The sequence below is a fragment of the Haliotis rubra genome, unplaced genomic scaffold, assembly GCF_003918875.1.
Source record: "Haliotis rubra isolate DU_JTF1 unplaced genomic scaffold, ASM391887v1 Scf127, whole genome shotgun sequence".
Classification (NCBI taxonomy): Eukaryota; Metazoa; Mollusca; class Gastropoda; order Lepetellida; family Haliotidae; genus Haliotis; species Haliotis rubra.
Window position 1 is genome coordinate 760,483 of NW_025765192.1, and position 24,316 is coordinate 784,798.

Consider the following 24,316-nt stretch of genomic DNA (forward strand, 5'->3'; position numbering starts at 1 on the left):
TGAATGTTGGCTGCCCAGGCAGGCGTGTCACTGCATCCCGATATCGGACGAGATGGGAACTATTGGGTTTACCTCGCGTTTACGATTGCTACACTTACATTGGGACGTGTTGGCATGCTAACACACTTGGATACCTGCGGCAGTTCAACTCGGATACTCCATTGAGGCGCATGATGCTGACTTGGGCGGTTGGGTAGCCTAGTGGTTAAAACGTTCGCTCGTCACGCCGAAACCTCGGGTTCGATTCCCACATTTGTAAAATATGTAAAACCCAATTTAGGTGTCCCTTACCGTGATATTGTTGGAATATTGCTAAAAGCGATGTAAAAAATATCCACTCACTCATAATGCGGACTCAGAGACGGTTAGTCCATGTTTCATCCCCTCAATGGCGAGCACCAGGCAGGGTAACAAAAAGTATTACCTAGTACGACGCCGCCAGTGTGTATCACTACTGACTTTCGGTTCCACCTGTCCACTGGACCACGGAGGCCGTCTCCTATATTCCTTGAGATGTCGGTTCAACGTTACGGAGACATCGTTTGTGTTCAAAGATCGAACTTTGATGAATACGTTTTGCCTTCTTGTGAAAGCATTACTCCTTTGATTTTTGGAGTATAGAACACCATACAGCGCACTCTCGTCTCAGCCGAAGACAAATATACTGAACGATCGAACGTCCATTGTAATCCCTAACCGTTCGATGTTAGACCTCTGATATAAGGTAGTGGTTTAAAATGTTCCCTATACGCGTAGATCGATGTAGTAGTAGCTGTGACAAACTGCACAGACATTAAAATATCAGAATCGGAAATGAAATTACCAGGCTCAAAACCGACACTTCCGGAACTGCCAAGCAGTATTTGTTTTGATCTTCATGCTAACAGAAATTTGCAAATATATTATTTGTGTTGCAAATCCATTCATGGCCACAATCAGCTCAATATTGAAACAAACTATCTTTTATAGAGATAAAACAACCGATATCAGGAATTATTCAAGACACGTTGAAGTTGTTTCTTGTAAGAATAAATTTCATTATCTCGAAGAGCTGGGGATCGTATATTTCGAGTTACCCAAAGTGTTCGACTAGCAGGTGTGGTCAGTGTCAACGCTAATTCTTTCATAATCTTCGACTATGGGTGGTTTAACTGTATCCGTGAATACACAATGTCGTTTAGAAGGAGGTCAAGTGTAACATGTTATATTTGTGATTACACTTTTTTAGTAAAGTGCATATTGTACTGCGACTGAAGGTTAGATAGTTGACTTTGTGTGCTGGCGGTTACGTGCCTGACTCTGAGAGTGTGGGTTCGAATCCCGGATGGGACTCACCCTAACAAAAGTACATGAATCTGTACTTCACTGAGAAAGTGGAATCCCAAATATAACATATGTTAAACTGTATCCGTGTTTGACTTTACGTAGCTATCCGCCTGTTCGACTTGACGTGGTTTTACTGAACACACGTTCGTCTTTGACGTAGCTAACACTATCCGCCTGATCGACATGACGTGGTTTTACTGAACACACGTTCGTCTTTGACGTAGCTAACACTATCCGCCTGATCGACTTGACGTGGTTTTACTGAAAACACGTTCGTCGTTTACGTAGCTAACACGTTCCGCCTGTTCGACTTGACGTAGTTTTGCTGAACAAACGATCGTCTTCACGTGCTGTAACTGCATCCGTGTTCGATGTAAAGTAGCTTCACTGTCTACACGTTCAACTTCACGTAAATTACACAAAAGGCATGTTCGATTTGACTCGGTTTCACAGCATCCACAGCAATCATTTTCAACTTACCAATGCATGCAAGAACTGGTAGTGTGTCTTCATGGTACACACAGAGACCATGTGAGGTAAGGTGAAATTGGGTTTAACGTCGTGCTTGAGAATATTTCGCTCATATGACGACGTGCATGCGTGTGTATCTGTGTATGTGCGGCTGCTTGTACTAGCCCAGACTTAAGCTGGTTTTATAGTGCTAGCTCACTGAGATACCATGCCGCAGTGGAGCATGAATACCCCTCTCAGACACATTATACTGTCTCCGAGCCGACAAGTCCTTGTTGTACCCAGTAATGCCGAGCGCCAGGCAGGGACCAACAAGTACCATATTTTAACGTCTTTTGGTATGACGCGGTCGGGGATCGAACCCGCGACCTTCCGCTCTCCGGGCGGACGCTCTAACCACTACACCACGGAGGCGGTCCACAGAGACCATGTACCAATTTGTATATGATCTTTGTTACACAACAGAACAAATGAATACCATGAGAAATTTCTTTATAAAATCCAGCATGTGTTGACATACCTCTCTACATAAGACAGTACAAAAGTTCGTGCACAAAACATTAAACGGCACAACACATCTCAAAACTCAACGATCACAAAACGAATACTCGTTCGTGCTGACGAACACATTATCGAATTCTCCCAAGGAACGGAGAACGAGAGTTAGATTATCATGAATAACTTATATCACAATTGTTCTGCAGATGAAGAGCACTGTTTGTCCATTGGGAAAGTCTTATTCGAAGTTCCTCTCAACTTCAAGTCAATGCATTGTCAATAATGTGCGCATGCGCCTAGCTAGCACCAAGAATCAGTTTCCGGCAGTTGTCACATCCGGGGAATTTGCTAGCTTCCTGAACCTTCTTGGCAACAGCTTCTGACACAAGGAGGGCTGGCCCAAGCTTCATGCCAAGATTTTTCATGAGGTGGTCTGTTGTTAGTAAAGGCAGTATTTTTCCATCTACTCTCTGCTCTCGGAAATTCTGGAACAAAATAATTTAATTATTTTTTGCATTATATTTGAGCAATTCAAAATAAAAACGAAACACTAAAAATTTTAGTAGACCTGCGTCATAACTGATTAAATATGTCCTTATTATGTGTTGTTTCATTTCAGTCCCTTAAACCCAATATACAGATGTAATCGTTAGTTATAGGTTTGTGAAATAAAGTGTTAATACATCCATGATTACAGACATCACCGTCGTGTCTAACTAGGCCTATAGGACAGATATAACCATCGTGTAATTTAATATTAATAAATCCAGGAGGTCGGATATAGAATAGTGTCTTAATAAATAAACGCGGGTAATCTGAACCACTCCTCAGATTCAACAAAATAGATTAATTCAAATTACTTCCTTATTTTAATAAATTGTCAAGATTAAATGGGATTACAACCTCATTCTCTTAAATAGAGAACTATTATTGAAATAGATATCAAAATCTGAATATTTCTTACTACGAAAGACCTTATGATACATACTGTCACAGGTCTCGGGTAATATGGAAGGGTCGTCGGTTTCTAGACGCGGCAATATAAACGCTCAATGTCGTCGTGGTCTGTCTCGCTTTACGTCTGGGTATCGCTAAGCTATTGTCATTTCCCCACTAACTAGGGTTGACAATATTCATTGTGGCATCAAGATTAATCTGGTTCTGGTAGCGCGCTGCGGCAGCACGTGTTAAAGCGCTATCCATCCAACGGTCTGTCTGTCAAGCCCGCGGTGATGATAAATAATAGCATCTACACAACTAGTCGCGACTATGCTTAGGTGGAAAGGTCTCTGTGGTAAGTGATACTTGCGGCACAACTACTTGTGACACGGTATTCCCAGTAGACGTGTGACGGCTTAAATGATGGTCGATTCGTTACTGTCGTGACCACAGTTTGGAGAGAACGGATAATAACCAGGTCGTACTAGTGTTACGTCTACTTTCGTTCCAGATCTACGGTCGTCTGGTGGACTGCGGATCGATACTGGTTTGTCGCAATAAGGCTGGCAATTATTCAGTAACTGCCGAAACCTATTTATCACTTCATGACTAAAACTGTAATATAACCCTCGTTTTAAACTCAATTTATACGAGATATAAATAGTCTTTAGCTTCAAGGCCATGGGCCCCGGAACGCAAATAATTCCTTCAAAGATGTAATTATGTATCCTTACCTCGGCGTATAAGCTGCATCCGTCCAGCATACTGATGAATCTACACACATCTTCAACAGACCAAAAACGGATGTCGCCGGGCCTGCTTTCAGCACACGTACACCTGTGAAGAACAGATTTCCCAGCGTGGTCCATCCAAGATGGGGTGTAGGGTTTAAAGTCTAAACTTCCGGTCGGCTTAAAACCTTCCTCTGCGTACATTTTCCGTGACAGCTCATCACTCAAACTTCTGGAATAATCGTATCCATATGGTTGGAATCCATGACAAACAGGCAACGTGTCCAACCTGTAATCTGGCGCAGGATACTCTAAACGTAGTCTTTTAGATGTAGATAAATCCAAGGCGGAAGCTGTCTCCATTTCAACGTTCCCTCGTTTAAGTCCTCCCATAGTTCCACAGTGATACGGAACACTTCCGGGTAACGGTAAATATTGGAGAGATCGAGACATGTCCACCATGGGTGGTTGGGGAACCGTGTATTGAACCCTAGGCGGCATCATATGCATTGGGGCAAAACATGGCGCCCCGATATTAGCAGGTAATGCACCTGCCGTTGTTGGGTATAACACCGGTTCTTTCTGGACCATTCCAGGGTGGCTGTACATTGAGCATGCGTGGAGCGGATGAAGCATTGCAGGATTGACGTGAATTTGAGGCGGCCTCATGTCATACATCGGTTCCATTCCTGACGGGGGCTGATGCCTGAAAGACAAAGCATTGTTCCTGGTAATGACCACCAAATATCACCAAAGCCTTCTTGCAGTGTCATGTCATGCAAAGTTTAGTACATTTGAAAAACGTCTTTTTAAACACTTTTTGAAAAAAAACATTCTTTACAGATTTCAAGGGACATGAAATATTAAGACATTGAAAACACGATTTATGTTTTCTAATGTCACGATATACACATTTCTGAATATATGAAAAAAATCTTAAACAGGTTTTTTTTAGCTTTGCAAGGACATGAAATATTACGACACTGAAACACGATTTATCTGTGCCTGACACTGACGTTCAAATTAGTGAAAACTTACAACATCTGAGGCCCGTGGCCGGCAGCCAGAAGTCTCATGTAGTCGCTGAAGGCGGCGTCGCCAGTTTCTGGTTGTCGAATTTGTGCGACTTCATTTGTCGTCCGAGAGTCTTGTATCGACCGTGGTGACGCCTTCTCTTGTTCCCTCTTGCTGCACTTGGGAATATGCTCGTCTGCCACTTTGTGTTTCGTCTCGTGCGTGACGTGAGTCTTAGGTTTAACACTTTCCTTGCACTTTTCGGGTTCTTTCCCGTGTGATGATGACGCACTCGCATGTTCGACATGTCTCTCTGCTGCTTTGACGGAATGGGATTTTGAATTTTTGGGGCACATTGGCAGCGTCCTTTGGCAGATTTCCGAGTCTCCGGTTGGCTCCGGTGACGAGGGGCAACTAGATGAGCAGGGCGAGGACGGTTGGGCGTCGCTTGAAATATTTACATCGTTTGCCTCCATTGGGACAGGCATTGCACTTCGTGGAAGTGTCTCTGTCTTTTCGCTTTCCACTTTGACGGAAACGTCTACACTGTCCGTCACACACACAGACTCTGTAACATTGATGTCAGAACATGATACGTCGCTGACACAAGGCTCCGGGCACGGTGCTGTCGGTTTCGGTTCCACTTTAACCTTGACCTCGACCTTGACCTCTGGTGGTAGAGGCGTTGACACGGGTTCATTGTATTTGACCTCGGGTAGTTCAGCGCTTTGTTCACACTTTGGTGGCGGCGGCTCATCACTTTTGATGACCTCTAAAACATAAAAGTAATGGCGAATATAGGTAATGTAACTTTGAAAATAATATTATAAAACAAAAACTCAGGACCAAGGTCAGTCCAAATTCCACATCTCACTAATTACACAATAAAAACATTGTAAGATGAAAGTTTAACCACCGAAATCGGACATGTTTTCAGGAAGCTCTAACCGAAATATAATCAAGTTAAATACCTTTAACTGGTAGTGTTGAAGCACGTGTCTCAGTAGGTGGTAATGAAACTACTTCAGGTACGTTTTCAATAACTGGAATCTTCGGTACTGAGATGATCGAATCGACGTGAACTTGACCTTGAACTTTGACCTTCTTCAAGGTCTGAACTTCCGATTCGATCAGTCTTTCACACTGTTGACTCTTGGGTGCGTCTATGACATTTGTTGACGTGGACTCCTTCAAGGGGCTGAAAAACAGATTAAAGTGTTTGATAATACGACCTGGTGAATGAGACAGTTAGACAAATCGTTTCATCAGCAATATCACGATCATACAGCGCCAAATAAACAACGGGGTAAGAAAGTTTCTGAAAACGAGTTGTTGTTATACCTAGCAGTTCGCAATTGTCTAACCTTTTTACGGGAGTCTGTAAACAATCTAGTGTAGGTGGCCTGACAAACCAGTGGTTAGTATTACGAGCACCGTCATATATAGTTGAGGCGCTGCGACATACCATCAGCAGATTAACGAGTCTAACGAGGTTTCCTTTCAACTACAACACGCGAAAAGCTAATGTGCACCTATGGTTTTCTAATCTAGAACATAATAAGTTCCTCATGAGAGAGAACAGCCATGCATGAATGCATGAACACGTACATCTTAAGTTCTTTTTCAGGATTCGGAACATGTCAAAACTGATTGAAATTTTGGCACAGAAATGTATTATAAGCTTCATCAATTATTCTACCTGCAGTGTTTCTCTGTTGCCTTCTTCCCACTGGTGTTGGGGAGGTTCTGATCCTGGGGCAGTTTACCCTCCACACCTGATGGAGGTTTGGCCCCTTCAGTCGGTCGACAACGATCCACGGGTTTGAAAGCGCCATTTGCGTGATGCTCCACGGCCCCAGATGATTTCTTGACTTTCTTTTCCTGAGTGGAGGGCGTTTTGCGCTTCTCTCCAGTCCGACACCGCGTCTGCAAGGAGGGGACAAACATGAAACACCTGGGACGATAATAAGTACTTCCACCACGTGGAAACAAAACGGAAGATTGATCTGTGTGACGCTCAAGCGTTAAAGAGGTTTAGAGTTACCGCCCTTCCCATGACGTCAGCCGCCGCTAGATGGCGACGTCGGGGTCTGTAAGGGCACCGTGTTGGCGGCGGTTTGATACGAAAGAGGTAAACATTTACAAGCGATATAATTTTCACACTAGGCGTTTTGTGTTTTAACACGTAGACAACACATGTAGCGGTTAATAGCCTTGGGACGCCGAAGCGATCCATACTGCAAACATGTAACGAACATAGCCTGTTTTCTAAATGATATAAAAATTGAATTCATATAAAAACGACACCTGAGAATTAGATGGATAGGATCAGTTTTGAAGGCGTTTGCTAAAAATGCCCAACTTTCATGGTGGGCATTCCCTGGAGGTTTGCGCGGAGCTTCGATTTCCTCGCTCAAAGTACAGAACTGTGTGTGAATTCTCAAAATGCACGAGGACAACAGTATAACGTAAAACGCCAGGTCGATGCGCTGCCGATACTTGTGTACAGTCGCCACGCGGCGATATTGATCACATGTTCGCCGTTTTTCATTCTCTTCAGCTGTTCGCATTCAGCATGGATGTCTTTTCAGCAAGATATCTGGTTACTACTTTAAAAATGACTTTATAAAAAATTGTATCGATCAAGAATTTGATGCACGCTCATGCGCTGGCGAATATGGTGTTTTAAGAGGATTCGTGACGCCATGCGACTTCAGAAAAGCGAGTTTGGCTGCATCTTGGGCCGATTGTTGAATTAAACTACTATAATTTTAAATTTGCTTTCATGTACATCTAAACTTTATGTCATTTCTCGGTAACATGCAATAGCTCTTATTTCGCATTCAATCATTAAGAATATTTTTATCTCTTGGCTAGTATACCGCTAAATTTGCAGCATAGGTCTGAATACATCCGATCTGGCCAAATCAAACAAAATTGCCAATACAACAATGCGGGCTAAACGGTAACTTAATCTTCCTTGCATAGAGCAAACGTTAGCTAAACATTAATCTCCAACAGCATTGGAGGGTTGATATGTATTTGAACGTCTCCCTCGGCAAAGGTGAGAAGGAAATGCGAGACCAATCCCCGCCGATAGGAACGACTTGGGCGCCCGTATCTCCTCACCTGTCGTCTTCCCAGTAAATTATGGGGCTCTTTATCTGTGCGTTTGTCTCGCCGTCATGACCCCTCGGTAAGACCTCCCGCTATCTCCGAACCCCGGACGCGTGGGGGTGACAAAAGGCCGGGTTCGTCTTGACGGAACGCCTGCCAGAGTTGATATAGGCCGACTAGACGCTTGGATACCCCAAGCGGGGCACTCAGCTATGCGTCAAAACGAAACTATTGGAAAGATATTTTTCGCTAAGCTTCTTATCCCCCTCTCTAGCCGCGGCTGACGGCTTATCAGCGTACGTGACTAGCGGTGCGGTCCTCTCGGGTGTCCTACCGGGGCTGGATTTGTCCTGTTGTCGAGGGAAGCTTGATCGGCGTTCGTTTTATCTTTACGATGCCAAAGATTTCTAAGGTGGGGTGATCCCCACGGCGTTTGAGAAACACTATCCGCAAGGCGGGACTTATCTCCTTTGAGAATACGAGATCACAGCTGGTTGTTAGTGTGAAGATCAGTGTCCGTTCAGCGTCTTGTGCGAAGCTGACAAAACGTGGAATTGCCTTTAATCTGCTTAGGCTACCTTCGTCTGTGTAACAGCGATTATACATGCAGAAACCCGGAGCTTCACGTCCGGAATTAAATCATATAAAACCCATCAAAGGTTATTTTAATATCAATACGTAACGATTTTCTTGATATTAATTTCACGTTAGAAGTGTACAAATATTCACTTGTAAAAACAAACGCTGGAATAGTATAGCTCTGTACATCTAAACGTCGTACAATTGTTCTGATTAATCGGAAGTGACTGGATGAAACAGATTGGAATGCAATTACCGATCAAAGCTGAATGCATGAGGAAATCGTTCGGTAAACATCGTATACATGGGATGTACGAGGAATTATTCAGCCTACTGGCCATAAAAAAAATGAGTCACTGCTTGTTCCAACTGCGGCCCAAGCGCCTCCCGGCTACTTCAGCTTCGTCTTCAGGTGCTACAGACGGGCTGCGGCGGCAGCATGTCCTCATTTAGGAGCAGCTTCACGTGTGGGGTATCGCCGTGTAATGAGGGCCGCAAATGCTGCTTATTAATCCGCTATTAAACCGGGTTGACCTCGCTCCTGTGCCACACCTACAGAAGGAGGCGGCTCCGTCACCCGTAGGCCATTAAAGGCAAGCTTTTCCAATTGGGATCATTATAAACTGGGCGTAAGCGGGTCTCGAACAACCTCGGTGTCTCAGCGCGCAGCTAAGCCCTATCCGCTCGCGAACCACTCCCTAACAAAAAGGTCGGGAGACGGCGCTTGCAAAATCCCCTAGTTCGTGACAAAACAGCTTACAGAGGGAGCTCTCGCGCTGAAGCACCCCGTGGTTTTAGGTATAGTCTTCTTCGCGAGAGTAAATGTCTGAATCCAGTCGCCTTGAACAAGGTTTATTTGTTTTGCCTTCGTTCCGCAGCCGTCAGTGAAGACCCTTCACAACGCAGAGCATGAGACATGTGGGACTCGTCCCTACCCAGAATGTAGATTGGGGAAGGGGAGGGGAAAGGCTTTAACCCCAACGCCGGTGCATAACCTCAACTCCCCGTCAGAACATTGAGCGAAAAAAGCCACACAACATAATTTATCCCCGTCAATTATTTATGATACGTATGTGTGATATATTGGATGTCTCACCGACACGTCTTTGTCCCAAACAAAAGTATTTACACGTAACTGTATACATGTACGTATCTCGCCTACAACACAAAACATAACGCATAGCGCCATGTTATTTATTGGACATCAGGTGCAGGTTTCGGGGTGGGGGTGGGGGGGTGTCCTTCACATATGATTCACCGTGGATAGAGATCGAAGGCGGTGTTTAGGCAACTTTTAAGGACCTCGCCAGAAGCACGGCGCTAAGTGCTAGCTTTTGTTTGGGCGTCATCCACAACCTTGCCGTTCTGCCCCCTGTAATCAAATTTCTAGGACGGGAAGGAGTGCCGGTCTCAGGAGACGGAGAGACACGTTCAAGAAATCACACAGGCGGAAGAGGTTGCCAGATCGCAGGAGATGGTCCCCATCAGATTGCTGTTACCGGAGAGGCAAACAAAGACGGCCTGCGACGTTGTCGATATTTCCTATTACCCCGTCCAAACTGCGCCAATCTTACCCTAGCCATGGCCAATGTTAACGTCGATCATGCGCGTGCGGAACGTGTGCGAGCGCCATCTACCGTCAGCCGCCCGCTGTTGTATGACCCGCATATCGAACGGAAGACACTATCGTCCCCGTCAACGCCTGCGAGACGGTTGATTAGAACGCCGCTCGCTGCTTTATGTGGCGATGCGACACCTTCAGCCCGCGCTGGTCGCCGAGAGTCGCCCAGCATCAAAACGGTTGATTTATGCCTGGTTTCGACAGAATGGGAAGTCGTGTAGGAAGAAGCCCCTTTTGGCGTCGGAGTAACATCTCTCTCCAGCTACCTATATACGTCACAATTCACGCCAACACTGGCGTCGAGGCGTCTACGCCCGCGGTGCCTAAATCCCGTCATGATTGCCCCTTCGGTCAATCAACACCCTGTGCCAGTACAACTGACGCTTGACCGATTTATAATTGCTCTATTTTATCGTATTTATTGCCAATGTAACCTTTCAAATGGCGGCGACGCAAAACATATCGGTTATTAGCATGGAAATTAACAAAATTTGGCTAAAGGCTCTTCGGTAAAGCTTTTAGGATAATGATTTGCGATGCATGATGTATGTCTTAAAGGAGCAACAATTTTATATATTACTTGTATGCTTAGACCGTCAATTCAACGTCAATCACAGTGTCCCGTTCACTCGGATAGATATTCCAAACAAATATTATCAAGAAGATGCCATGTTCGCATGCCGAATTTAAAGCAAAGATACAAGTTGCATGACTGAAGATTGTTAATACAGAATTTTTCGATATTTCTCTTGGGTTTGAAACATGTGATATTAATAAAGCAGCTCTCCATTAAATAATTAATAATGCAGGGAGGGTCACATCCCAAACTAATGCGCTCAGCGTCAAACAAAGGCGAGCCACTACCACTTGAGCCACTGGGTAAACCTCATCGACTGATTATTTCCACTTGGTGATCACGTGACAGGAAGCACTTTCCGAATTACGGCAGGACGAAATGTCGTAATCAGTCCCGAAATCCAGAGAGGCGAGCACGAGTGACAACAGTCGAGATAAAGTGGTAGAAATTAACTGCTTGACTGCGTTTTCGTTTAGTTACCTTGGAAACGCTAGTATCACGTGCTGTGCATGACATGTTGTAAGAACGATTAACGGCGGATATGCGTCCAGCTACTCACAACGTTTCAACGACAACAATTAAACAGCGAAGGCCGTTGTCATGTACACGTGAGATATTAAAGTTGCATTGGGGGCCTTCATGTGAAGCAAAGCAATGGTAGTTATCTGAGCGTGTCTCTTCTCTGACGGTTTCCGAGAGACAGGCAGCATTAAATGTCAATAACGTTATCGCCGACCCGTTTTGCACTATCTCTTATCGGCGAATAACGTTGCGGAAATCACTATCAGACATGTTCCGGACGTAGCTTAGCCCGGACAGAGCAGAAGCCATGGCACTAGTTTGGCTGACACAACCAGTTTGACTGATGCTGACACAACCAGTATGGTACTAACACAACCAGTTTGACTGATGTCAACACATCCAGTTTTATACTAACACAACCAGTTTGACTGATGTCAACACGCTTTAAGAAATGGACTGATACTAACACAACTAGTTTCATACTAACACAACCAGTTTGACTGATGCCAACACAACCAGTTTGATACTAACACAAACAGTTTGATGTCAACACAGCCAGTTTTATACTAACACAACTACATTGTAGTTTGACTGGTGCCAACACAACCAGTTTTATACTAACACATGCAGTTTGTCTGATGCCCACACAACCAGTTTTATACTAACACAACTACATTGTAGTTTGACTGGTGCCAACACAACCAGACTGATGCCAACACAACCAGTTTGACTGATGTCAACACAACCAGTTTCATACTAACACATCCAGTTTGACTGATGCCAACACAACCAGTTTGACTGATGTCAACACAACCAGTTTCATACTAACACATCCAGTTTGTCTGATGCCAACACAACCAGTTTCATAGTAGCACAACCAGTTTGACTGATGCCAACACAACCAGTTTCATACTAACACATCCAGTCTGTCTGATGCCAACACAACCAGTTTCATACTAACACATCCAGTCTGACTGATGCCAACACAACCAGTTTGACCGATGCTAACAGAGCTACTTTGACTGAGGCTAACCAATGCTAGGATAACTGATGTAGACCCTATCACATCTACCTTTGATCCCACCAAACTGGTTTATGCTCCCATACCAACGACTTGAATACGCGAATCACCAACAGCATCGAACATAGGACTTATACATGATGAGCTAGCCATGTGAGGGAACAGTCATACCACTGCCATATGATAAAGTGCAAAGACATGATACAGCTTGAACCGGGATTCTTAGAACCACCACTGTCCTACAATATCAAAGGCCTGGTACTTCACGTTCGTTAGAAATGACTTTCTAAGTTGGTGGCATGTAAGACGGAGGCCGAGATGACAAATCCGAAACGGAGTCATGTTGGCGAATGAGTCCCGTGCTCGTACACACGCAGACATACGCACGCTTTAAAAAAATGGAAAATTTATTTAAAACATAGGCCAGTCGAAGTCCACTCAAAACATGAAACACCCGATTGGGTTACTTCACCGAAGTACCAGAATAGTGGAATAACATTGTGTGAGGTGATCTAGGAACTCGTGATACGGGACTTCGACAGGGGATACGACTTGGCGGAACACATGAAGAAGCTTTCCGCAGGCGTTTTTAACTGTGCAAAATTACATTCCGGCTTCACGGGGGACTCTTTGCTTCATCTTTTCGGAACTGGTGAAGCGGCTAGGCTCCTTTACACCCGGCGGTGGAAACCTAGAGCTTTGCCGAGTCTAAAGCGAAAAGAGAATTAATGAAGAAAATCTCATTTTCGCAAGCTAGATTGATACTTTAGCCTGAATTAATAATGCACGATTCCCATCCACGGCGTGGCTCTAATCATACGAAATACTTAATGAAGACCGGTGACAATTAATGCGTCCCCCGAGGCGGACACACCACACGCTAAAACGATTAGTGACTGCCGTCGACTCGGTGCCAGGAGGGTGAGAAGATCCAAGTCGGCTTTGTGTTCTCGCCACACAACTCGCTGCGAACTCCAGCGGATACACGCCGTGAACTGCCACTCTCGGGTTTTCAATTTTCGCCAGCGACCTCCCCGAAACCCGCTGTACTCTCCAGTGTCCTAATAATTAATTTTGCAGCTCATCCTTACATTTGCCCTCCCGACTCCCGGCGCCGACAAAGCCCGCCGTATGCAAATACTGCACGTGACCGGATTTGCGCACATATGATCGATAGCACGTTTCGTGCCTGCTGAGTCGGATTTCTCCAGAGCATTAGAATGCTGACACTCGTAAGTAATTTAGTTTCGCGCTCGTGCAGTGCGGCACAGCTCTACGCCATCCCATCGCGACTTGTGCAGCGGAAACAGTGCGTGTTTCTTTGAAACATTAGGAAATAGTTTAACGCGGGCTACGTGCCGGCGGAGTAAAGCAATCGATACCCGCCATATGCGATCCGGATCAATATTTGCGGAGGCCAGCTTGGGTCGACACCGGTAGTAAATTTCGTTTCTATCATATTATCGCCGTTCGCTGGAGACTTTGATAGAACCGCTTTGCAATTTTTGCTCACGAACTTGGTATGAGCCGCGGTTGTCCAGCCTGCTCGGTCGCCACAGCTTAGCGGGGCATGCGGGTTCGGTATTTACGATGGGGCTCTTTTTCAACGCGCCGTCGAGCGAAAAATAAATTTCTTTGTGCGCCGCTCTGGGATTAAGTGTTGGAATCGATTCCGCTGGCCGTGACCGCCCGGATTTGTGCAATGGTCTATAACTCGGGGCGCCCACCGAACTCTGTAATAATGCTGGGCCTATCGAATACGCTCGGGATCTACAATTAGAGCGCAAATTACACCATACGGCGCTGGGCTTCGTATCAGTGTACAACTGGCTCGCTACCGGTGCGATCAGCTCTCGTAGTTCCAACAACTAAGTGCCGACTACCGAATAATTCATTTTGAGGAATAATTCACCCTCACTCTTTCTAATAATAGGCATCTGCCCATACAGCGAAATGATTGTCGTTAGATACCATCACGAGATGGATTAAATTTTTCGATTTTCCCGACTTTGTTTTAAAAATGCATCCATTAAAATACGCTTTCAATCATTTGTTCTTGCGTCCACCAGATGGTTCGATGTAGAACCGACACTGCATTGCGGATACATATCAAATACTGCATGACATGGCGATAATGGATTGTATCTATACCTGAAGCTATAAATTAAACTACTGTCGTGTAAGGCACGGCACAATGGTCGCTCACTCTTTTAAAGCTGTACGTCATTGAACAGGTGACTAGGAACTACGTGGGATGATAGCGTTACACCGGCGACGGAGTTTGATCGATAGAATTTAATATCTGCGTAATCGTGACCATTATTAAAAAGCGTATAAATGAGCGAAGTTGGTTTAACGCCGCTTTGAGCAGTGTTTCAGTAATATCGTGGCGTGTCAACTCGGTGTTGGAGGAAAGCCCGGTGTGATGTTGGTCTTAAGCGAGGTGAAATGGGTTTAACGTAGTTTCAGATTTATTGCATTGCTTTTATATTGCGATGTGCATGCACGTATGTGTGCTTCTACTACGATGGACCCTACGTGGACACTCTTTACTGCCACCTAGCCAAGTTTATTATATTATCCTCTTAATGCTAAGTACCAGGAAAGGAAACAACAAGCGCCATTTTTAATGTACTATAGAAGTTTGATCACAGCTCTTGGAATGCGTGGAAAATATATTACGTTTACCAAAACGATGATGCCAGGCGATCATTGTAACGAACTACACGTTATATTCAATAGCATGGAGCCAGGCTCTTGGAGACCATGGAAACGTATAAGATATAGCACTCAGTACACGTTGCGTCATTATTAACATAATGGCAAAACATACAACCATGCTTGCATGTCCATATTTGTCGAAGACGAAAATATTTCGAGGAAAATGTAGAGTGTTTGAAAATTGCGTTTTCCTCAAAACGGAAGTGTTATCAATTCGTAAACAGCAAATGTTAAAAAATTCTTATCGCTGTTTAAACAAACTTCCTCTCCCCAGTTTAGTCAACCCATTGTCACGTATGTAAAACTATGTTTCGGCGTTCTGATTGTGATCGACCCTGATCGTGAGGAAAAAAACTCATGTTATCGTGAGCAACGATTCACGCCATCAGTGAGTGTCGGTCACTCGTGGAGAAACTTGTCCCTATCAACAAGCATTGTGACCCACCGAGTTTCTCAATAAACACGAACCGGTGTGTCAGTGATCATCGTAAACTGACGACTCATATCTTTACCAGTTTCAAATTAATACATAAGGGAATGTTATATTTCAGATTTGACAGAACCGACAATAGTTAAATAGGGTGAAAGGCAGGGTCAAATGGTAGATGAACGTGGACAAGATTCGACAAGTTCGACCGTCAGGGTCTAAACGACCTACGTTAAGGGAGACTACTCCCGAAGACCAGGGGGAATACAGTTATCTCTGTAAGTCAGTCATCTAACCACTGTATCTATTTCACATCTACGGACTAATAGTAAGGATAAATGAAACAGAAACATTGGAAGCCGTCGATAAAACGGACTGAAAGAACCCATTGGCAAGGATGTAAGTTTGGTGAGTTTCCCTGAAATCCAGATATCGTGCGATGACGTACTGGGAACATATCAGTACAATGAACACAAAGCTGACTTTGATGCCATTAGTTTTATTTACTGACTACTGTAGTGAAATTCATTTTGAAATAATTTCATTGTTTCATTTTCTCAGTACATTCACATTTTCGTGTGTAGAAATTTCGTTATATGCCACTAAATGAATTGGATGGGCAAAGGTGTGGGGTGGGCTGCTTGATTAACGCAAATCATCGATCTTCATACTGTCAATCACTGGATTGTCTGGTCCTGGCTATACTATTTACAGGTCGGAGTCGTATGGCTGGAAAATGGCTAAATGTGGCATTTATGCATCTATTGGGGTGAGATTGAGGGATCTAACCGTCGTCGATTGCTTGAGCAAGATGCAACTTTGTGGTTTCAAGCCCGTGAGAAACTTACGTTTCAACGTATACATTCAAAAGATATGGGAGAATAGAGACTTTCAAGCGGAGACAAGATTCTTATGTTTCACGTTACACATTCACAAGAATTAGAAGAAACTTTCAAGACCATGAGAAACGAAATTTTCACATTACACATTCACAAGTAATAGAAGAAACTTTCAGGAATATTAGGAACATATGTTTCATGTTCGAAAGTAATAGATGAGTAGAGATTTCGCTTCAGATTATATTCAACGGTATATGTTTAAATACTCCTATAAACCTGTCATATTTTCTTCAACCAGGGAATTATGTGGAGGAGTGTTATGTTCTCTAGAAAGATGGCATCCTGAGGGGTCGTAGTGAACAAACTGGAGCCGAGTTTGTGTCGGGACTGACAGTATGTGGAGAACTGTAGAGGTCATTCGACGTGAATTTATATAAACGGAAGAAATGTTGAGCATGACTTGCTGCTGTGTGCAGAAATACACACGTTTGTTGTTAGAACAGGTTTCATGATATAAGATATTTATTGCATGTTTAGTGACATTTATAGTAAACTGTACGCTTCAAGAATGGAAGGGAATGCGTCGTGCCTGTAACTTCACAACTGAGAGAAAGATTCGACTGTTACCTAACTGTAAATATTCCAGATAGTATTGAGTAGAAAATATATCAAATTGCTGAATGCTTTACAATTGGTACATCGATGCGTTGGGTCTATAAAGTCACAATTAATTAAGATAGAATTATAAAATAAAAATAAATATTAACAAAAATATTGTCTGACAGGTTAACTGGAGAACGTATCTGCATCTGCAGCAGCACACCAACAGTCCGCATTACTACTAAACTAGACTATCATACAAATGTTTCATATGAAACTTAGCATCATTTGAATAGAAGTCAGGTTTATTCTGAATTTTGAATTTATTACTTTCAAAATTACACAGGCACAATAAGCGTTCTCGACACAGACGAAAGTAGTCATTTCAAGTCGAAACTACTACGGGAAATCGAAGGCTGCCTCTGTGTAACAAATCTGGAAAATACGTTTCTGCGGCAAGAAAATACGATTTCATGGCCTTAAACCTGTATGGGAGTAATTTAAACTTTTACGACCGCGACTTAATACATTATGCAGGTCCGAACACAATCTCAGCCAAACAGCTGGGCACGAGGAAGCGTGAAATAGCAGTAATTATCTTAGGCAGACGTGGAAGTGACCTAATACTAGGGCATTATACTAACGAGAAACGTAATAGCTGAAAAATAATATCCCCCGATCATTTGCCGGCTGTAAAACTATTAGAAACTCTCGGACCTTTCTCGCTTGAGGTTACGGCTGGGGGCGGCACGAGGAACGCTGGGGGTCGCGATTTTTATCGGCTGCATCTGATAAGCACGGTCGAAATAACCGGCATTTTCCTCTGGGCATTTTTCGCTTCCTTATTGGGGTGGGAGGGGGATATTATGTCGTAACACAAACAAAGGATTGTGGAGATAGTAAAGTCTTCCGCGGGTACTGACTAGCGTTTGTCTTGTCATTGGTTTAAGGGATATCGGCAGGTTTATTGGTTTTAGGGGCTTAGCGACTTAAGATGTCGTTTGTGGCGTGTAATAACGGGGGTGAAGGGTTTAGTGTAAATATTTCGTTTAGCGTTTGATGTGACATCGCAATGCTGCTATATGTATTAAATCGGCGTTGTAGATTTAACAACATTTACGTTAAAGATGAGCTGAACTTTTGTCTATCAAATTTAACATAAGTTAAACATATGTGTAACAAATGCTCAGAAAATGGTTTTTAATCTTGTTGTGATATATGACAATTCTGTAGTGTGGATATGTTTGGTGCGTAGCACATTTACCGTGCTTCTGTAGAAGGGTTCCTGGGTGCGTTCAGGGGTTAGTATTTCAAACTGTACAATAAATAAGGTTTTAATAGGAACAAACATCCCTTTATATGACAATTCGTTTGATGAGTTCACGACAACCGGTTAGTAAAAGCTCATTTCTTACAGTTCTTCGCCAGTCTCAAATTGAAAATTTATGGAAAAAGTCAACACGATCGAATATTAATTCTGGGTGTTGAGGTAACAAAATACCACTTAAGTCGCACGCAAATCACAAGTTGCACTGAACAACACGAATCTGAACCTAGCAGTGAAACTCGATAACTCGCTATAAACCCCCCCACGACCGAGAGTCTGTGCCGCACAATATACAACCATTCGTGCTCTACATTACGTTAAACGTACGACGTATTGTCACGTCAAGGGTCAAACCGACGCTTTCTGTCACGAACGCAACTTGCCGGCACATTCAAGACAAAAACGCCCTCTCCGACGACAATTTACGGCGCAAACACGTGTGCCCCGATACGGCGACATCATTCTGCCTCGGCAATGTGCCAGGACCATTTTACGCTCAAATCAATCTTGTTTCCGACGCCAGGTCGCATTTTTCCTTACGCGATGAGTACTACCAGGAAGAAATAACTAACCATCAATGACAAGTTGTGGAAGTGTGTGGGATGCGGTGGTTCTGAGGTTTCACATGTGTGCCTTCTGGAAACGCTACTTTGGGTTGAACTGATGATTGTTACTTTGCACAAATAAAGGTGCGATCATAGAATATGTTCGCCACCTTATTTTGTAACTATTTTACCATGTTTGCCAATAATAATTTCCTCAAATACTCATTGCTACGTTAGGGTTAGCCTTTTTCTCTCTTTCTGGGTGGCGAACATATCCTACAGCGGCTACCAAATTACTACGTTGACACTGTAATTATGTTTACCGAACAGTTTTACGATGCGTGTAGAGAGATATTTTGAAACAAATAATTATCCAGATAATTATAAAAAATGGCAAACAGAAGGGTACCTGTTTCTCAGTGAATAATGAAACCCTTAAGTCTACCCTGTTGTGTAAATGTTGGTATCCGTCGTTTAAACACGAACATATTTCATCATTCACACCAAATTCAGATCGAAATAGTTCACTCGTGTCAATTTCACAGCAACGATGTGCTGGTTTCGGCGTGAGTATAAACACGGGGACGTGAGCGTCGATTATGCGTGGGTGATACATATCAACATCGATGTCATTGTCGTATCTATAATACCATCAAGGACAATTGTATCTGTAGATAATTTCTACTCTCCACAGCTCGCTTAGAACTCGCCACGCTGAAATGAGTGACGCTTGTCCATTCTCCCGATACCCTGTCAATCAGAACACAGCCGCGATTTCAGCTCGCTCCGTGCACGCTTGTTCAAGCCTCCGTCAACATTCGCGTCGCCAAATGATTGAACGGCAATTGTAAACTCGCGTCAAAACTGGTGGGCCTATTGTCCGCGGTATGGACATAGCTCAATGTAAACTTTGGACCGCTCTGACAATGATCTTTAGGAGGGTCTCCCGTAAATAAGGCTTTTAGCTAGTTAGAATCACTAGCCTGTCGGCGGAGCGCGGAGTATTCAAATCATTCACACCTTAAACACTGAGTCTTTGTAATTCGCACACAATGGGAAGAGAGCATAGGCTGTTGCCACGACTTGGGGACAAAGTTTCTCGGGGTTTGAGCTGGGGATAATTCCACTCCCCCTCACGCACGGTAGTGCTGTGTTGATTCGGGAAGCTTTACAGTATCGGATTTGGGATTTAGAGAACGCGGCGAGAAAAATCGACAAGTGAAATAAACACTTGGATATATCTCACTGTAATTGAATGTATACTCTGGCATTCGTTAATTTCAACACAGGTGGTAACATTGAAATTTTCAACATTCAATTTAATGAAATGTTTAACTAGTTCCCTGCATTTGACATCGACATAATAAAGATATAAATACAACGGGATGTCACGCCCACAAATTTCATCCACGGCAGATAGCATGAAGTCTAAATACCCAGAGGGGACTTTGACTTAAACTGGCACATATTGGCGTGTGGTTTTAACGTACAGGTGACAACCTTGGTTGTAATAAAACATAACTAATATCACTTGTGAACATTCACGGGAAAATGTGTGATTGGAGAGAGAGAGAGAGAGAGAGAGAGAGAGAGAGAGAGAGAGAGAGAGAGAGAGAGAGAGAGAGAGAGAGAGAGAGAGAGAGAGAGAGAGAGAGAGAGAGAGAGAGAGAGAGAGAGAGAGAGAGAGAGAGAGAGAGAGAGAGAGAGAGCACGTGTCTGTTTACATCAGTACATACACATGGTACCGTTGTTCAGTACTTGACAGAGGTGTAGCGTGTTATGGCATGACGTTCTAACCAACTTACCGGCGTACTGGACCCGTGGCGACATCCCTCACAATCACATACAGTCGGATGAACAGACAAGATGCCTTTTGTCAACAGAAGCTTCAAACTCTTTCCATGGTGGCGAATAGATCTCTTCCAGTCTTTAGCGGTCTCTCGTCCACTGACGAACTGAAACTCATTGGGTGTTAACCACGAAGTTTGGAAATATATGCACGGGCCCTTGCTTCCTTGGCAAAGTTTCGATAAGTACAAATACGCCTTATTTTGGCCACACTCAACTTCCAAAATAATTTCACCGTCTTTAACAATCGGTTTCACATACTCCTCGGAATCGCCAATCGCGGCGAGAAGGGAAGCTGGGTTGGATGCTAAGTTCTCCTGAACCGATGTCGATTTCACACTGGGTGTTGTAGATTTCACTTTGACACTCGTCGATTTCAAATCCTTACAAGTTTTCGTAGTTTTAGTAGTAGGGCTATCCACAGCCATTTCCGCGATGGGACCGTTTTGTATCATGTCTGTCCGTGGGTCTGTTAGATCATTTGGTGGGTGGTCTGTCTTCGTAGTCGCAGATTGCTCGTGCGCCTCACATTCCCCCATCCCCCGTAAACGTAAAGTGAATCCGTGGCTATCGTTCGACCTGCTACTCTCTCCGCTTCCCACTCAAGCTCCGCCCCTTCGCCACCGCTCACCGCCGTCGCCCCACTTATCACCGCTTGCGCAACCCTCAGTCCGCCAGAGCGGCCGGCACATCTATCATTTACTGGTTTACTATCGCCGTAGAGGCTTTTGACACATCTGCTACGAGTCGCTGCTACGCTCCCACTGGCTCCGCCGTAAGCTCGCTCTCAAGCGAGCGGCACGCTGTGGTAGTGAATAGTATGAAACGCCTTGGGCTACTCACCGAGCTGTCACGCTTCACGGGGCAGTCGCTTGACGATTACATGGTCTACCGGGGTCGCCTTACTGAGATGTGCGGTGATTAACCAAGAGACAAAAAACTACCAAAATGAGAATGAATTCACGCTCCGGCAGTCGGAAGATTGAGCTCCTGGAATTGAATTGATCAGAACGCGTTTTTCCCTAACCCTACCAATACTCCGTCAGCTCCTTTGGGGCGATTTGCTATGCTGGCCAGCCCAACGAATCAATAGAGCGACCAACGTGGAAGACCCACCCAGGCTTTGAGAGCAACCCTCACAATTGTCGGATTTATGTGTGCTGTGCCACGCCAGTCGTAATTCCGAACGGGTAAAGTTCATACATTGAGATTGTCGATAAGCGAAAACCTTCGGCGCGCACGACTCGTGTGTACCATGAATGAGAGGCGGTGAAATTTGACCCCTCTGTTATCTCCCTTCCCCGCCGTAATTCAGCGCTGGAGCAAGGACCCTTTTTGTGAGCGTGCGTGCATAGCGACAGCAGGCCCGAGTTACTGCTCGTGTCGTTTGAATGTTTGGTCTTTCAAAGCGGGAAATTGTAAAACGCGACAATTAAAACAGGGCGGGCTTATTTACTTGGGGTAGGGCAAGCGTGCAGTGTAATCGGGTGCGTGAGGATCGAATGTGAAACGAGAATTCCAAGTCGCCGTGATTACAATGCTGGACGTGTGTTTATTAAGAACCATGGATTCTTTAATTTGCTGGTTTCTGTCCTCGCAGCGCTGGGGCGTCGTGGCCTGGCAACGGAATATAATACGAACGTTATGCAGTCGGTTTTATTGTGATTTCATGACCGTTTGAAATATGTTTTTCGGAATGCATTTAGCATGTTGACGTTGATTGGGGGCGGATGAGAAATGTATACGTCAGTGGTGGCTAAATCTTCGAGATTTAATACATTACACCTGCCTTGCACTACGGGAACGTCGACTTACGTTACGGTCGTTGCGTACGGTCGTTGTTGTCGCGCCCCACTATGGTGCGGCAACGGCGTCTTTCGAAATATGGTTTCTTTACTGCATTGTTCTTTATCCGAGGTGCGAAACAAACAGTTTCTGTCGTCCACAACGCGTGCATTGAGACAGCCAATAATAAAACTTTAATATCTGACATGATCAATTCATTTAAAACATATTTGGAATAAAGAGGGATCTCCCTGAAATCCATCTTTTCACAGACATGAAATCCCATGTTTACGTTTAGTGTAACACAAACCTTGATGACGAGTGAGTGAGTTTAGTTATACACCTCACTCAGCAATATTCCAGCTTTATGCCGGCGGTCTGTAAATAATCGAGTCTGGACCAGACAATCCAGTGATCAACAGCATTAGAATCGATCTGCGCAATTGGGAACCGATGACATGTGTCAACCAAGTCAGCGAGCCTGACCTCCCGATTCCGTTAATCGCCTCTTACGACAAGCATGGGTTACTGAAGATAAATATTCTAACCCGGACCTTCACGGGTACCTTGATGATGAAAATGAGTAAGATGTTCCACAACCACCGCATCTCTACATTCCCGTCAATTGTCCGTCAAAGATAACTCTATGTAGGCTACAACGAATTAGGATATGTCGAACACTGGGTATAAAGTTAATCTCAAATGGTAAGTTCATGAAGAAGCGACATTTTACACATTATTCCTTCATGGGGGACGCGATAACGCGATAATGTAGGACAAAAACCCACCCTGACAAAATGTCTGCACCTGCGGACAAAATCTCAACAGTGAGAAAAATGACTTACAATTTATTCGGATTTTGTCTGGTTGGGATTTTGTCCGTCCCCGATAACGCAAATTAAATGTGAAAAATATTCTACGTTCATGCTTAACTAAGGCTATTTACTGAATTTGGGTACCTGATAGTGATACAGAAAATGACTTTCATTTGAAGTGTCTTCGAAAAGAGAGAGTTTTCTGGGTTTTTTTGTATTGCGCAGAATTGACATTTGTTGTGAACAATTCCGTTGCTTGTCGGAAATTTCCTTGGTTAAATCGTTCCAGTGAATCGAATCCCCGATCGCCGAGTTGAGTGATCTGTCTTTGTTTATTGTCAAGTCGTACGACACGATTTCCACGCTGGTGCACACACAATGGTCAGCGTGGCCAGTCACCGTGTAAACACATTGCTTTAAGAGCATCTGAATGACGTAATGCTTCGTGACCCAAGCTCGGCGAGTAGTGTAATGGATGTGTTTCATTTCATGTGTCACTTACAAGCGTTGTTGATGTCATTGTGCCATCTTGAACGAACAAAGCCGAGGTGGTGATGAAATATGTTTGTTATTTCTGTCTGTAAATGCTGTTCATGCCGGGAAAGGTGTACACAACCCTTGCTATCAACGTATGAGCTAAAACGAGACAATATATTCACGTTTGATCTAAACACACTACAGTGCTATAAAATTCTGAGTTAATTTAAAACACTGTCTCGTTAAAATTTACTGAATGATTATCAAAACTAATTAAAATAAAATGACTTTATCAAGAAGCCAGTGCGACCCGACAACATGCATATAAATACATACATATTCACAATATAATACAACAATGCTATTGCAGCTACGAAGCTGATCAAATATGTTTGACATTGCCGTCAAACGTCCATATTCAGTTTGCATTTCGGTTCAGCATTTACAGATCCAGGCCTCAGTGAGTGAGTGAGTATATGGTTTATGCCGCCTTTAGCAATATTCAAGCAATACCAC

General features: G+C 44.0%; 1 protein-coding gene across 1 annotated transcript; it reads right to left on the reverse strand.

Annotated features, from left to right (window-relative positions):
* Window positions 1-2,272: 2,272 nt before the first annotated feature.
* LOC124266626 lies at window positions 2,273-21,925 on the reverse strand. Its single transcript, XM_046701426.1, has 6 exons — window positions 20,681-21,925; window positions 6,679-6,905; window positions 5,951-6,177; window positions 5,004-5,751; window positions 3,969-4,671; window positions 2,273-2,780 (listed from the first exon to the last, which is right to left on the reverse strand). The coding sequence occupies exons 1-6, from the start codon at window positions 21,260-21,262 to the stop codon at window positions 2,592-2,594; spliced, it is 2,676 nt and encodes an 891-aa protein (XP_046557382.1). The 5' UTR covers window positions 21,263-21,925; the 3' UTR covers window positions 2,273-2,591.
* Window positions 21,926-24,316: the final 2,391 nt, after the last annotated feature.

Bases quoted from the DNA above. Each gene is read 5' to 3' on its own strand.
- LOC124266626 (XM_046701426.1), bottom strand. From the start codon at position 21,262: ATGGGGGAATGTGAGGCGCACGAGCAATCTGCGACTACGAAGACAGAC. The intron at 6,178-6,678 runs GTAGAATAATTG...TCTGTTTTTCAG, and splicing joins GCAACAGAGAAACACTGCAG to CCCCTTGAAGGAGTCCACGT. The intron at 2,781-3,968 runs GTAAGGATACAT...ATTTTGTTCCAG, and splicing joins GATGCAGCTTATACGCCGAG to AATTTCCGAGAGCAGAGAGT.